The sequence below is a fragment of the Centroberyx gerrardi genome, chromosome 19 (assembly GCF_048128805.1).
Source record: "Centroberyx gerrardi isolate f3 chromosome 19, fCenGer3.hap1.cur.20231027, whole genome shotgun sequence".
Classification (NCBI taxonomy): Eukaryota; Metazoa; Chordata; class Actinopteri; order Beryciformes; family Berycidae; genus Centroberyx; species Centroberyx gerrardi.
Window position 1 is genome coordinate 25,490,403 of NC_136015.1, and position 14,006 is coordinate 25,504,408.

Below are 14,006 nucleotides of genomic sequence, written 5' to 3' on the forward strand. Positions count from 1 at the left end.
TTTATTTTCCACAATCCTTTCTCTAAATTTTGCCTTTTTTTCTCCTGTTTTTATCTCACTATATATTGACTTACCGACAGGTGAACATTTTTTTGCCAGTATTCTATTTAGAAAATCTACCAAATTTTTGTTTCTCCTATTTTTATCACTATATTGACATATGATATAAAAAAAATAACTTGCCAGGATCCTTTTTCTAAGCTCTACCAATTGTTTTTCTCCTTTTTTTTTTTTAATCGATTACTACTTGACACACACGAAACATGTCATTAGCATGTTATTGACAACACAACATACATGTCAAGTGACTCATCATACCTGTGCTAGTGGCCACATGGTTAACACAAAGAAGTGTTTGAATGTCAGGTGAAAACGTCAGATCTCCAAAATGTTCTTTTCACCTACTAAGACAAACAGCCTTATTATTTTTAGCTTTATAACAAGACATTTTTCTTTCCTTCTTTTTCATCAGCTTGAGGGTTTTAAAACTGCCTCAACATACAGAGGAGAATGTAAAACCTCCATTTATGTTCAAATATGAAAATTCATATTCACATTCTCCTCATAAAAACACTTTGACATAAATAGTGTGTTCATCTGTGCTAGTTGAGGCAGGTAAGGGTGTGGAAATGTGCACACACACACACACACACACACACACACACACACACACGATCCTCGCCATTGTACTCTAATCCACTCTCTCTCCCACCTATGCGGTCAGAGAATCCTCCAGGTTGCTAGGTTACCGTGCGTTCATTAGCCAGAAGCAGCAGCTCCTCTGTGTGTGTGTGTGTGTGTGAGTGTGTGTGTGTGTGTGTGTGTGTGTGAGCTCCAGTGTTTGCTGACTCACCCTGGCTGCCTTCGCTGCCAGAGCAACAGATGCAGCCGGGCGTCCTGCCGGCGCTCCCCAACAGGGTTCACCAAGCCGCGGCTCGGGGGCCGGGGGCGGGCCGCGGGGAGAGAACACCGGAGTCGCTCTACTGTTTTCTATCGCCGCGGTCACATGACTTACCGTGAACAGTCGAAACGCAGCGATGCATTTCCACAGTCAGAAGCTCCGACTGTCTGTTCTGCTGCAGGTTTGAACTCACAGGCTGCCGTAGTTTCAACAGTGAAGACTCAAACTGCTGCACTGACTCATGTAATCCATCATGTTGAGCGGCAGGTTTTCCTTCTTTACGGCGTTATCACACAGCTACTTATTGAGTTTAATGGGACTATTTTCACTTTTTCCATTACTGTGAGCTGTTACGTTCTTCTGGTGGCAGTGAAGAGGCAAACGGTCTGTTCACAGGGGAAGAAATACTTTGTTTCTGCATTTTTGTGTGCGGATCTTCTGTTGTCAACTTGATTTTGATCTTCAGCAGCGTATGACTTCACACCTGCAGCAGGACAGACAGGAATACAGCGGTTGCATTCTGACTTTTCATGGCCGTTAACGGAGACAGGAAGTGACACCGGTGTTCTCCACGTGCTGCATGAACTGAGCGCTCCTTCACATGGAAACATACAGGAACCTCTTAGGATGCAAACACTTCACATAAGCCTGACTCTTCTTCTGCTGCTCATAACACGGCTTTTCTTCTTCGGGTGATTTTGAGGCGATGGAGATGGGCAGCACTGAGGGAAAAATCACTGTTTATAACATAACGGACCATAAAGAAATCTGGAAAAATGTCAGTCAGAAATTACCTGCACAGCTGCTCATCTACATGGAGTATGTCTGCATGCACACCAGTACGATTACTACTAACTGCCTCGTTTCCATGGATTCATTTTTGATAAATACAACATGAATGCAAATAAATACAACATTCAGGTTACTGCGTCTGACGACCTTTGACCTGCGCAGTTTGAAAAAGTCAAAAGGTGTTTACGTCCTCGATAAATAGAAAGATTGAGGTTCAGTTACTCTGATTAAAGCAATCAGATAAAGGAGTTTACATGACAGTTTCAATAGTGGGAGTATTGGCTTAATCAGGTTGACATCAAATTATTATTAGTGTGCATGTAAACATATTTATAACCTCAATATTAAGAGATTCATTCCACAGTGAGATACAGGCGATGCTTATTCTTACAAAATGAGAGCGAAAAATTAAAACAAATGGCACTTTTTCAAGGACAGCAGGTAACTTGAGTCAAAGCGGTAACACCTGCACAGACTGGATGTTCTGTACTTTAGAAATATTGAATGATGAACGATTTCCCAGAATAGATCTATAACATTGTGGAAAACATCTCTCACCTGCCGCCCGGCTCTCAGCCTGCAGCTTCTCATCCCCATCCGCTGAAACGCTTCATTTAAAACAACCAACTTCTGCAGGGAGAAGCTGCTTGGTCTGCTCTGTGTAATCCACGCTTCCCGGCTGATTCTCCTGCTTTGGATTTATTTATTTTCAAGTTATCTTCTTTATTATTAATCAGCAGCATCAGTCATAACCTGCTCCCTCTGCTTTTTTTCTCTGTTTGTCTGTTTCTCTCTGTCTTTTCGTCTCTCTCTGCTCAATGTGACGTTTTCTTGGCTGCCCTCTGCGTTCTGCAAACTGCTGACTGTGTGTGTGTGTGTGTGTGTGTGTGTGTGTGTGTGTGTGTGCGTGTGTGTGTGTGCGCGCGCTCTGCATGGCTCTGCTGCAGTCGTGTGTGTCTCCATCGTCCGTCTCTAAGAGCGCTCAGCCTGTCAGTGAGGAGCCTTCCTCCTCCTCCTCCTCTTCCTCACCCACACACCAGGAACAGGTGAACATGAGCACACATGAGCACACACACACACACACACACACACACACACAAGAATATGCAGAAACACACAGATGAACAGACCTACACATGGGGATTTGGACAAGCACAGTCATGCACAGGTGTATACACACACACACACACGCTTGCTTTTTACACACACACACACACACACTGCAAGGTTTTCAGGCAGGTCGAGCATCATCACTTCCTGTGCAGAGGCCGACACTCCTCTGCTTTCATTATTTTGTACTTAAAGGTGCTACGTGAAGCATTTTAAATATCAATATATCATTAAATTAATAGTGATTCCTCCGTAAAGAGTCGATTGTTCTCCTCTCTCACAGCAGTAGTATTGTTAGTTCTAGTGTTTCTCCACATTAAGACTACATTTCCCATCAGCCCCGTTGCTTCCTATATCGCCATATGTTTGTTTACCGTAATTAAACGAACGTCTCTTATATATTTTTTTTTTATATATATATCCGTAATATTTTACGGAGTATTAGGGCCATTGTAGGTGAATTTATTATTACCACAGCAGGAGGGAGGGGGGTAATATTCTGACTTTAATCTCAGAATTTCTTAAGTTTTTTCTCAGAATATTCCCTCTCTCTCTCCCTCCCTCCCTCTCTCTCTCTCTCTCTCTCGCTCTCTCCCCCTCTCTCTCTCTCTCACTCTCTCTCTCCCTCCCTCCCTCCCTCCCTCTCTCTCTCTCTCTCCCCCTCCCTCCCCCCTCTCTCTCTCTCTCTCCCTCCCTCCCTCCCCCTCTCTCTCCCTCCCTCCCTCTCTCCCTCTCTCCCCCTCTCTCTCTCTCTCACTCTCTCTCTCCCTCCCTCCCTCCCTCCCCCTCTCTCTCTCCCCCGCCCTCCCTCCCCCTCTCTCTCCCTCCCTCCCTCTCTCTCCCTCCCCCCTCTCTCCCTCCCTCCCTTATGAAAAAATCACCTATAATGGCCCTAATGCTCTTCCGTACAAATCGAATGTAGTAATATTTAGCGATATTAAAACGCTTCACTCGCACCTTTAATTTTATCCCTGTGCATTATCTTCATGTTTTTTACGTCTCTCACCAGTCAGAACCATCGTCATCGATTTTGATTTCTTCCTCTTCCTCCCTCGCTCACCTTCAGTTGTCAAACGGCTTCGAGCCTCAGGCTGCCCTCTACCTGCTGCAGGCCCAGGACGGCCTGCTCCTCCCTCCATACTTCACCTCCTCCTCCTCCTCCTCCTCACCCACCTCCCCCATCTCCTCGCCCTCCTATTCGTCCGTCTCCCCCGTGTGGGCGTGGTCTCGTCCGGGCTCCGGCCTATCAGGAGAGTTCCCGCCCCTCTGCCCCCTGGGGCCCGGGATGGTCCCGTCATCCAGAGTCCCGTCCTGGAAGGTTTGATCCTCGTTCTGCACCCGATGGCTTCCTTCTTTCCTTCCTTCCTTCCTTTTCCTGCTTCTTTCCTTCCTTCCGTCCTTTCTTCCTTTTCCTGCTTCTTTCCTTCCTTTTTTCTATCCTTCCCTCTTTTACCTTCCATCCTTCTTCCTCTCCTTCATTTATTTATTTGATTCTTGTTTTCTTTGTGACATCTTTTCGTCCTATTTTTAATACCTTTTTCCTTCCTTTCGTTTCCTCCCTTCCTTTCCTACTGTCTTTCACTCATTCCTTCCTGCTTTCTATCCTTCCCTTCTTCTGTTCTTTCTCTCTTTCCATCCTTAATTTCTTTCTTTGTTTGCATGTTTCTCTCCCTTTTTGTCTTTTCATTTATTCATTGTCTTTCTCTCCTTCCTACCTCTCTCATTCTTTCTTCCCCTCCTCCCTTCCTGCTCTGTTTCTTACCCGTTTGGAAGAAAAGAACTTTTTCTCCTCAGCAGACTGCTGAATTCTGTTTCAGCTGAAAGTTTCCAGTCATCTGTTTTGTCTCATCTCATCTCCTCATCTCTTTGAGTCTGTCAGCTTCATGATCCACAGACAGAGCTTCAAACACACACACACACACACACACACACTACAAACCCTTTAGATGAAGCACTGGTCATGCTTTGACCAGCTCTCTACTATAACAATGTTTTTTACTGTAATAATAATAATAATAATACAGTATCTTTGATCAGCACCAGTTAAAATCCTTTCTGCTGTCTTCTGAATGAAGTGAAGTCAGACTGAGGGAAGAGTGGAGAGTGTCAGTAGATTAAACTATGATTCAACTGAAATGTGATTTTAACTGATCTTGGTTGTCAGTCCATCATCAGTATATCTCTGCCATCGTGAAAACCTCGTATCTCCTACATATCAACAAAGAAAAACAGCCTTGGTTTTAGCTTGACCACCATGTGCTTTTGATTTTAACTGATCTGGTTTGAAAGGGTTTAATGAACCTGTGTTAACCTCTACAGGAGCATGTGATCCTTCAATTGAAATCAGCATCAGATTCATTTTTTTTGAGCTGTAAACATGGTTATAAGACTTCTATATAGTGGAATAGCATATTCAACATTTTTTGTATTAAGTCCTGCTGCATCCGTTTCTCAGGGCAGAAAATGGTTCTTGCACTGCTTTCTATGAGCTCTGAAGCTCTGGCCACGCCTCCATCAGTGATGTCATGACAGGTATTTCACCTTAGGCAGAGTTACAGCTGGGATATGCGTACGGTAAAGCCGCCTGTGGTAAACGGCGTCACAGCCGCAGGATTAGACTGACAGCACTGTGAATGTAAACCGCCCGTACAGACGGTCCCTTCTGATCCGGCTCTCTCTGCAGGACTGGGCCAAGCCCGGCCCGTACGACCAGCCCATGGTCAACACCCTGAGGAGGAGCAAGGACCGGAGGGAGACCGCAGATCCCAGCAGCCACCAGGGCGCTGATGTCACCACACCAGGGGAGGAGCCACAGAGGGTCAGAGGAACCCACTCAGGGGCCAAGGTGGGCTGCTGGTTCCAAAATCTAATATTTCAGATGTGATGAGAGAATATTTAGGATGCGATCACACCTAGAGTTTGTTTTCTTTGGACTGAACCAGAGTGGAGAAGTTCACTTGGAAACAAAACCATAATATGAATGCCCATCTGTGTGTGTGTGTGTGTGTGTGTGTGTGTGTGTGTGTGTGTGTGTGTGGGCCCAGCAGGAGGACAGGGAGGCCCATGAGGAGCTGGCCAGAGCGTTGGCCCGCAGCCTGCAGCTGGACATCCACGCCTCCAGCAGAGACTCGCTGCAGGGATCCAGCGGCTACAGCAGCCAGACCAACACACCCTGCTGCTCCGAGGACACCATCCCTTCACAGGGTACACACACACACACACACACACACACACACACACACACACACACACACTTCACCCTTCTATTCCTCTCTCCTTCATGTCAGACCTACTTCAACAGAGATCAGTGTTTAAAGCTACAATATGAACCTTTCACCTGGAAGCATGAAGTGTTTTGTTAGCCCCGCCCTCCTCCTCCCCCTCAGCTAGTTAAGTTCCCTCCCCAACACCTGTCAGTCATGTTGATGATGTCATCTCTCCTGAGGCTGAGGTCGCCTCCGCAGCCGATCTGACGCTGATGTTCACCGTGTTTCTGAACGTTCAGCTTCGCTCTTCTTTCTTTTCTTCCTGCTTTCCTCCACTGTTGTTGTTGTTGCTGTGACTTCCTGCTCTGCGGCCGCTCGCCTCACCTTGACAGACACTACCGGCTCACCGCTGGCCCCGCCCACAAGACACACCCACAGGAAATGGTTTATGCCCCAAAATGTCCCAAAATCATTGAAAAAGGCAGTTTCAGGCAAACAGGGGATTTAGGCCTGAACACAGACTGATGATGTGAATATACACTGTTGATTTATTATTTTAATGTGAAAAAGTTGCAAACTGTTTTAATTAATAATGAAGATCACTATGAAACTGTTTCCTCTCTCCCTCAGTATCGGACTGTGATTACTTCTCCATGGGAGCGGACCAGGAAGGCGAGCAGCAGCAGTCGTCAGACTTCGACAAATCTTCCACCATCCCCAGGAACAGCGACATCGGCCAGTCCTACCGCCGCATGTTCCAGTCCAAACGCCCCGCCTCCACCGCCGGCTTGCCCTCCAACCCCGCTGCCATCATCACCCCGGGGGTCGCCACCATCCGACGCACGCCGTCCTCCAAACCCAACCTGCGGCGGCCCTCGGGAGGCCTCGGCCTGGGCCCCATCCCCATCAAGCCCCCCATGATCCCCGTGAAGACGCCCACCGTGCCCGAGCACCCGGGCGGCGGCCCGGGGTTCCCCGGCAGGGCGGCGACGGAGGAAGGCGACGCCTCGCGGAGCCCGCTCGGCCCGCAGACCGGCCCGTTCTCACCGGGCGGCGGCGGGCCGCTGTCGCCCAAGACCGGCCCCTGGGACGCCCAGACGCAGGGCGAGGGGTCGGACCCGCCCACACCGCCGCCGCAGCCCGGCGGCCGGGTGTCGGAGTGGGAGCGCCGGCCTCTCCCGGAGCTCCTGGAGGAGACAGAGTGTTGCGAGGTGGAGGACGTTCTGGTGGGCATCCGGCGAGGCGTCAAGCTCAAGAAGACGACGAGCAACGACCGATCGGCGCCGAGGATCCACTGAGAGGAGCGGGTCAGTTCGACTCGCGCCATTTTGCGTCCCCGGTTGAATTTAAGTGAATGCGCTCTGGGAGGGACACACAATGGCCGCTGCTAAGTAGCTGCAAATGGGAGCTGTGACATCCAAGGATAGGAGGAAGAAGTTGCCCCAAGACTCTGATCGAGGATCAGTTTCGTAATTTCCTCACTAAGTGTTGAAGGGATATTTCATTTTGGTGTCGCATTTGAAGAGCTCTTTTCTAAAATGCTGTATTTTTCTGATTTCAGGTTAAAAAACGTAGTTCCATCATTCAGTATCTCTAACACATAAAGGATCCACTCTGTAAAAGTGCTGAGTAGTAGTTTTTTCAACCTTTAGTTACCTACTATCCTTCAAAAAGTACCATAATTTGTCTTAATTTTTTGCCATCATTTCATAGTAGTAGGTGTCAATGGATATCTCTAGTTTTGAGTTTTTAATTTCTGGATATCTTTAGTTTTGACAGTAGTGATGTCACTCACATAGTTCATAGCATCACATACTGTACAAAATCTTTCAGGAGCAGATAGTGTTGGAGTTTGACTTGTGTTGAGGTGAGCTTGCTGGAAAATGACAAATTTGTACCAAAATGAAATATCTCCTTCAAGTGATTTTTAGATTATCCTGCAAGAACCCTTATTTTCCGGAAAATTCCCAATAGGAAAGTCATTTTGTTCCGGACAGAAACTGTCTGAAACACTTTTCCCTTTAAGAAAAACATTGCAGCCTCTTGCAAATTGAAAATTGCCGTAGTCAATATTGCACTTGACTAGTTTCAGTGAAATTCCCCTTTGAGGTTTCTATTGGGAACACTGATGCTGATCCCAGGTCATTTCTTCAGGGCAACTTCAGCCAGGAGTGTGCGGAAGAGAACAGGGGTGAAAGGTCGACCCCGCGGACGGTGAGAGGGTTGCACACGATCGTTCTCGTAGCAGAAATGGAAAGATGAAACAGCTAAATGCGTGTAGTCTTTGGATGGAGTGAGGGTGAGAGTAACGAAGACGAGGGGAAAAAATGCTGGAAGAAAAGAGGGGGAGAGGGATGGAACGATCGAGTATTTTCAAAAGATCAAATCTTTATTTGTATGTACATATTTATATTTTGATGTGTTTGTACGTTTCGTTGTCATACGCTCCTCTTACTCTCCCATTTTCACAAAAAGGTGCCAAAAGCCTTCGTGCTGAATTTAACTTAAATATCCTTTATTTTAATGAAATTTATGCAGAATCCTTTTGTTTTTTTCTGTGAAAACATAGATAGGGTGTTTCAAGAGAAAATATGTCAAGGAGACTGAAAGAGAATAAAGACAGACTGAGAGAAAAATGGAGAAAAGAACTAATTCAGAGAGTATCTGTATATGTAGGATAGCATATTGAAGAGTGGTGTGTAACCCTTTACATAGCAACAAAGATTTTTTTTTTTTTTTACAGTATTTAATACCACATAGATTAACCTGCATGTTCTGAAAGGAGTTTGCCCCAATATAAATAATCCTTGTGGCTCTTGAACTAGAGTAAAAAGCTGAATACAGCCCATAATAACCTGCAGCACCAGCTGATCGTAAACAGGGTGGACAGCGGAGGATCAGGAGCTCCGGACGCCTTCAACCTGACAGATCAAGCCGTTAGCCGTTAATAATGAAAATCAAAGATATTGCAAAGGATTGTGAGATAATGGGTCATTGTTTATTTTGTTGGGTTTTATTTGGTCTTATTTTATTGCGTTATTTTTGTTATTAGAATTTTCTATTTTCTGTAAAGCACTTTGAAACTGTTTTGAAAAGTGCTATACAAATAAAGTTTATTATTATTTATCATTGCATTTATTTTGTGTAAAGCACTTTGAAACTGTTTTGAAAAGTGCTATACACATATGGTTAATATGTTTTTTTTTTTATTACTAGTATTTATTTTCTGGTAAGCACTTTGAAACGCTTTTAAACAAATAAGAAAACAAAAAGTTTTAAAATAAAAACAAATAAAGATTGGAAAAATTGGAAAACTGAAAAAGGTTATTATATATCATTGTATTTATTTTCTGGTAAGCGCTTTCAAACTTTTAAACAAATACATTTTTTAAAATGATAAAAATAAAGCTACTACTAAGCTACCACGCTACTATGTTACTACTACTATTATTATTATTATTATTATTATTATTATTATTATTTGACTTGATCTCTGAGTTTGCCGGCGTCCAGCTTCCACATCATATTACCACTTCTGACATGTTGCTAATCTATCTACCAACTGTAACAACTAAATGTGTTAGCATACACTCCATGGTAGTAATAGAGGTTGTTACTACAGATTCCTCGTTACTACTTAGTTGTAGTAATTGGAGTGATGTGGATAAGTGTATTGATCATTCTGGTGGTGGTAGGCTGTATTTAGTAGGCACAGATAGAAACAGCTGTGGACTTATTGAGACTTCATTTGGGTAGAGCTACTGTAGAGTCAAAGCTTTAGTATTGGGACAGTGGGCTGCCGGTTTGAGTTAATTAAATATCTTTAATGTCCAGAGGATCCAGTCTGAGTATTTTCATTTTGTCAAACAAAAAAACTACCACCATTTGTTTTAATTGTGCGTTATCAATCTTTTTGTAGTGTAATTGTCAAATGGTGGATATCTGATTTTGGAATGAAAGTAGTCTTTACTGTAATTATTTCAGCATGGTTTGACATGTTGGCCAATTAAGACCCAGAATTGAAAGCTAGCTGTACCTCCAAAAATCAAAAAACTGTACTTTTCCCTCACAGTTATCTTCCAATGTGAAACCCATGACAAAATGTGTGAGGCAGAAATAATCTGATCGGTTGAGTTAAACCTCAGTGGGCGGCGCCAGTTTGTCTGTCTCAGTAACATCAGACTGAAGCTCAGTGAAAAAGACAAGAGGTAAGAGAGGAGGAAGCTAATATTATGAAGCCTAGCGCTCTGCTGCTAACTGAAAAAATACAATCTATCATATTAAGTTAGCTAGGTTAGCTAGTTAGCTAGCTGACCAAGTTCAAACTAGTTCATACTAGTCTATAGCTATCTAGGTAGGATAGTTAGCTAGCTGCTGACTGTCCAACTTCATGAATATCATGGTCATGAATGAATAAAAAAAGTCATTTATATTTTTTCTTTATATTTTGACCAGAGTTCCTTCTCCGACGGTCAAGTTTGTGAGTTAGCTCAAACTGTGTTTCTCTGGCTCCGCCCATTGAGGTTTACGTCAACCGTTGAGATTATTTCTGCCCCCGAGAAACGTTTGTAGAACTAAAAGTCCAATCTGCGTGTTTGAATACCTTCAGTCAATATCTCATTTTGCAATAAAATTGTATCTACTGAAATTCAAAAACTTATAGACTAATGTATTAAAAAAGACAAATCTATCATGATATGTTATTGATCCCCATAGGAAAATTGTCTGCAGCTGTTAGAGATTCAGTGTTTTGCTCGAGGACACTTGGGTGGATGCTTGTCAACACGGGTTTGAAACATCGTCCTCCAGCTGAAGGACAGTCTAACCACTGGGCCACCACACCACCACCGAAAAGCAGAATATCCGTCAATAACCATGGCAGAACACATAATGTGGGTGACATGGTGAGCCAATGGTTAGAGACCGCCCCATGCATGAAAAGTTACAAGTTTGATTCCCCACACAGCCAATGAGTCTTTGAGCGAGACAGTGAAACTCCTACCTGCTCACTCATCATCCAAGTAATGTAACGACTGTTAGTTCACTGTCCCAATACCTACAAATGTAAATCTTATGCTTTATTAAATGGAGAGTAACCCAAGTGTATGTGTCTCCATTGAAATGTACTAATAACTGGAAAAGGTAGCAGGTACTCAACATCCTACCAATTATATAAACTGGTCTGGAGTGATTTATGTCCAATAATGGTCTAGCTTGTCCTAAACTGTTTGTGCTTACTAGCTATCAGACACTGACTGTCATGTATAGAGGGCTTTCTGGTGATGTAACTCACCCTCTGGTGGCCATGATGGAGGTCCACAGCTCACTGGGCAGCTGGTTGGGTTTCTAAACAACTTGTCCGTCTCAAGAGAATTGAACAGATATTAACTTCTGTGCTGTTTTTAATTGGGAACTGATCATTTCATCACTGATCCATCTGACTTATTTTGTGTTTAGATAATGTCAGCTTGTTAGCTAGCTAACCATAGTGTCCGGTGCTGCTGTAAACACATCTGATTAGCACACTAGCTAACATATCTAGTAGCAGCTAGCATTAGCATGTTAACATTAACATCAGTGTGTTTGCTGGCTAGTTAGCTAGCTAACAGTTTGCTCAGGTGAACTGAGCTGACTCTTCTCAAGCTACAAATCTGCCTTATCAAACTATTCACTTTTATTTAGAACGTCACTGAATGGATCTACAGCCACACCACAACAAGCTCTTTCAGCTCTCTGTTTCCAGCCTGGTCATCATACTGTAGATGGAGACATTATTTGCATACAGCCAGTTCTCCACTGGACCTCCATGATGGCACCAGACATGATGGATAGATTTCTGATGCAACTGCAAAGCCTCTGTTAGGTCTGGTAAACAGTCTGCAGGCTACAGTGGATTACAACACTGTCTAATGACATTCATACAGAACTAGAACACATTTACAAACCACTAATAGCTTGTATTTAGTAAATGTGAAATAGCCCAACTAGTTACAAAGTTAACATGTGTCAGCAGGTGATTAGCGCAACAAGCTGAAATACACTAAGAACTCCCCTATTGCTACTAAATACTTAGATACTGTCTAATATAGTGTCATTACAAGTCTTAGTTATTTATCTATTTAATTCATCTTGATTTCTTTCCAATTCATTTAAATGTTATTATCCATTTTGTTTGTGGTGTTCCGAGTTTTTAAACTACCCCACCTTTTAATATAAAAAAAACATATTAACAAATATATATTTAAAATGCATGTTGTCTTTTTTTAGTTGATCAACAATTTAATAGTCTGTTGTTTGTTTTTTTTCTACTGGAACTATTTATTCCCCGTTTGGCCCGTCTCTACTGGACCAGAATGCATTCTAGACTCCACCCATTCTAATCTTATTCAGTTTCCCTTCGGGATCATTTTCCTGTTATTTTGTCTTAGTGCTGTGTTTTCCCCCTCTCGCCCTGTGTGACAGTAGTTTGACGTCCCGTATGACGACTGAAGCCTGTCGATTTTATCTGTTTTCATTTTGTTCAGTTTCCAGTGCAGGTTTACGAATACAGATGTGTAGCTGATGCGACAACATGCATATGAAGCTGAATGTTGGAGTCTGTGAGGATCCTATAACTCTGTATGCTGTCAGTGGTCTGGGTGGCGCTGACACACACTGAGGGTTGAAGAAGTGATTTTACCACAAAAGATGCAGGACAAATGTTAAAGAGTGAATTTCCTAAATTAACTGTAAGTCATTTTTCACAAAAATAAAAAGATCATTACCTGAAATTCATCATTTGGATCTTTCAAAAAGCACCATTAGCTGTTTTAATTTTTGTGCTATTCCATTTTGGAAGAGTAGGTGTCACTATTTTCAAATAGTAGATATCATTTTGCAACAAAAATCTCCAATTTACATGTTTTAATGAGCTGGGGCCCATGGAAAGACTAAAACTTACAAACTGTTGGACAAATGTATTAGGAATCACATCCATTCAACAACCTGCATGTCCTGCAGATTGGAGTTTTAGTTCTACTACTAACATTTCTTAGAGGCAGAGCTAATCTAGAGGCAGAAATAATCTGATTGGTTGAGTTAAACCTCAGTGGGCGGAGCCAAAGAACCATAGTTTTTCTTGCTAAGTAATGTTAGCGTGAAGCTCAGTGAAAAAGACAAGAGGTAAGAGAGGAGGAAGCTAATATTATGAAGCCTAGCACTCTGCTGCTAACTGAAAAAATACAATCTAGTCATAAATTATCTAGGTTAGCTAGTTAGCTAGCTGACCTTCAAGTTCAAACTAGCCATACTAGCCTACAGCTGTCTAGGTAAGCTAGTTAGCTAGCTGATAACCTTCCAACATCATGATGCTATGATCATGAATGAATAAAGACGTCATTGCCATTTTAATCATATTTTGACCAGAGTTCTTTCTTTGCCATTAAAGTTTGCCAGTTAGCCAACTTGCGCTCTGAAAAACTGTGGTTCTTTGGCTCCGCCCACTGAGGTTTAACTCAACCAATGAGATTATTATTGCCTCCCAGAAATGTTTGTAAAACTAAAACTGCCATGTGGACGCGTCATAGTAGTTATCTCAACCGGTGTCCATTAACAGCTTCTGTCTTTCAGCAAAACCTGTCAATCAGCTTAAACTGCTAAAATGTAAATGTAACCTCTGACAAACAAGCACTTCGGGAAGAGAAGTGTTTTCAGCTAACTCAACTCATTCTTACCAGTTTGACCCAGACTCACTTGTCCAACCCCAGTGTGTGTGACGGCGTTCTGTCCCTGAGCTGGAAGCCAAAGTACAGCTTTTCATTTCAGACAAGTTGCCAAATTTTTATGTATGCTAAATGGTCAAAGGGTGATCTGGGTTCGACTCATAGCACTGTTCTTCTGAAATGGTTTTCCCTCACATATTTTCTAAGTAAAAGGTTTCATTCCGAAATGCCATCCCATTTTGGAATTAAACTTTTCTACCCAACCTTTACTTCTTCCACTTTGGCCCAGGTTAGCAT

General features: G+C 43.2%; 2 protein-coding genes across 2 annotated transcripts in view; one reads left to right on the forward strand and one right to left on the reverse strand.

Moving 5' to 3' along the window:
* Nucleotides 1–7,307, forward strand: part of LOC139929462 (protein MTSS 1-like) — a 62,744-nt gene extending 55,437 nt beyond the window's left edge. The window contains 4 exon segments of the mRNA XM_078290137.1: nt 3,870–4,121; nt 5,487–5,648; nt 5,848–6,007; nt 6,640–7,307. Coding sequence (XP_078146263.1) covers nt 3,870–4,121; nt 5,487–5,648; nt 5,848–6,007; nt 6,640–7,307 — 1,242 coding nt within the window.
* Nucleotides 1–14,006, reverse strand: part of rnf139 (ring finger protein 139) — a 328,745-nt gene that overhangs the window by 261,430 nt on the left and 53,309 nt on the right. The gene's annotated exons all lie outside the window — the stretch shown is intronic.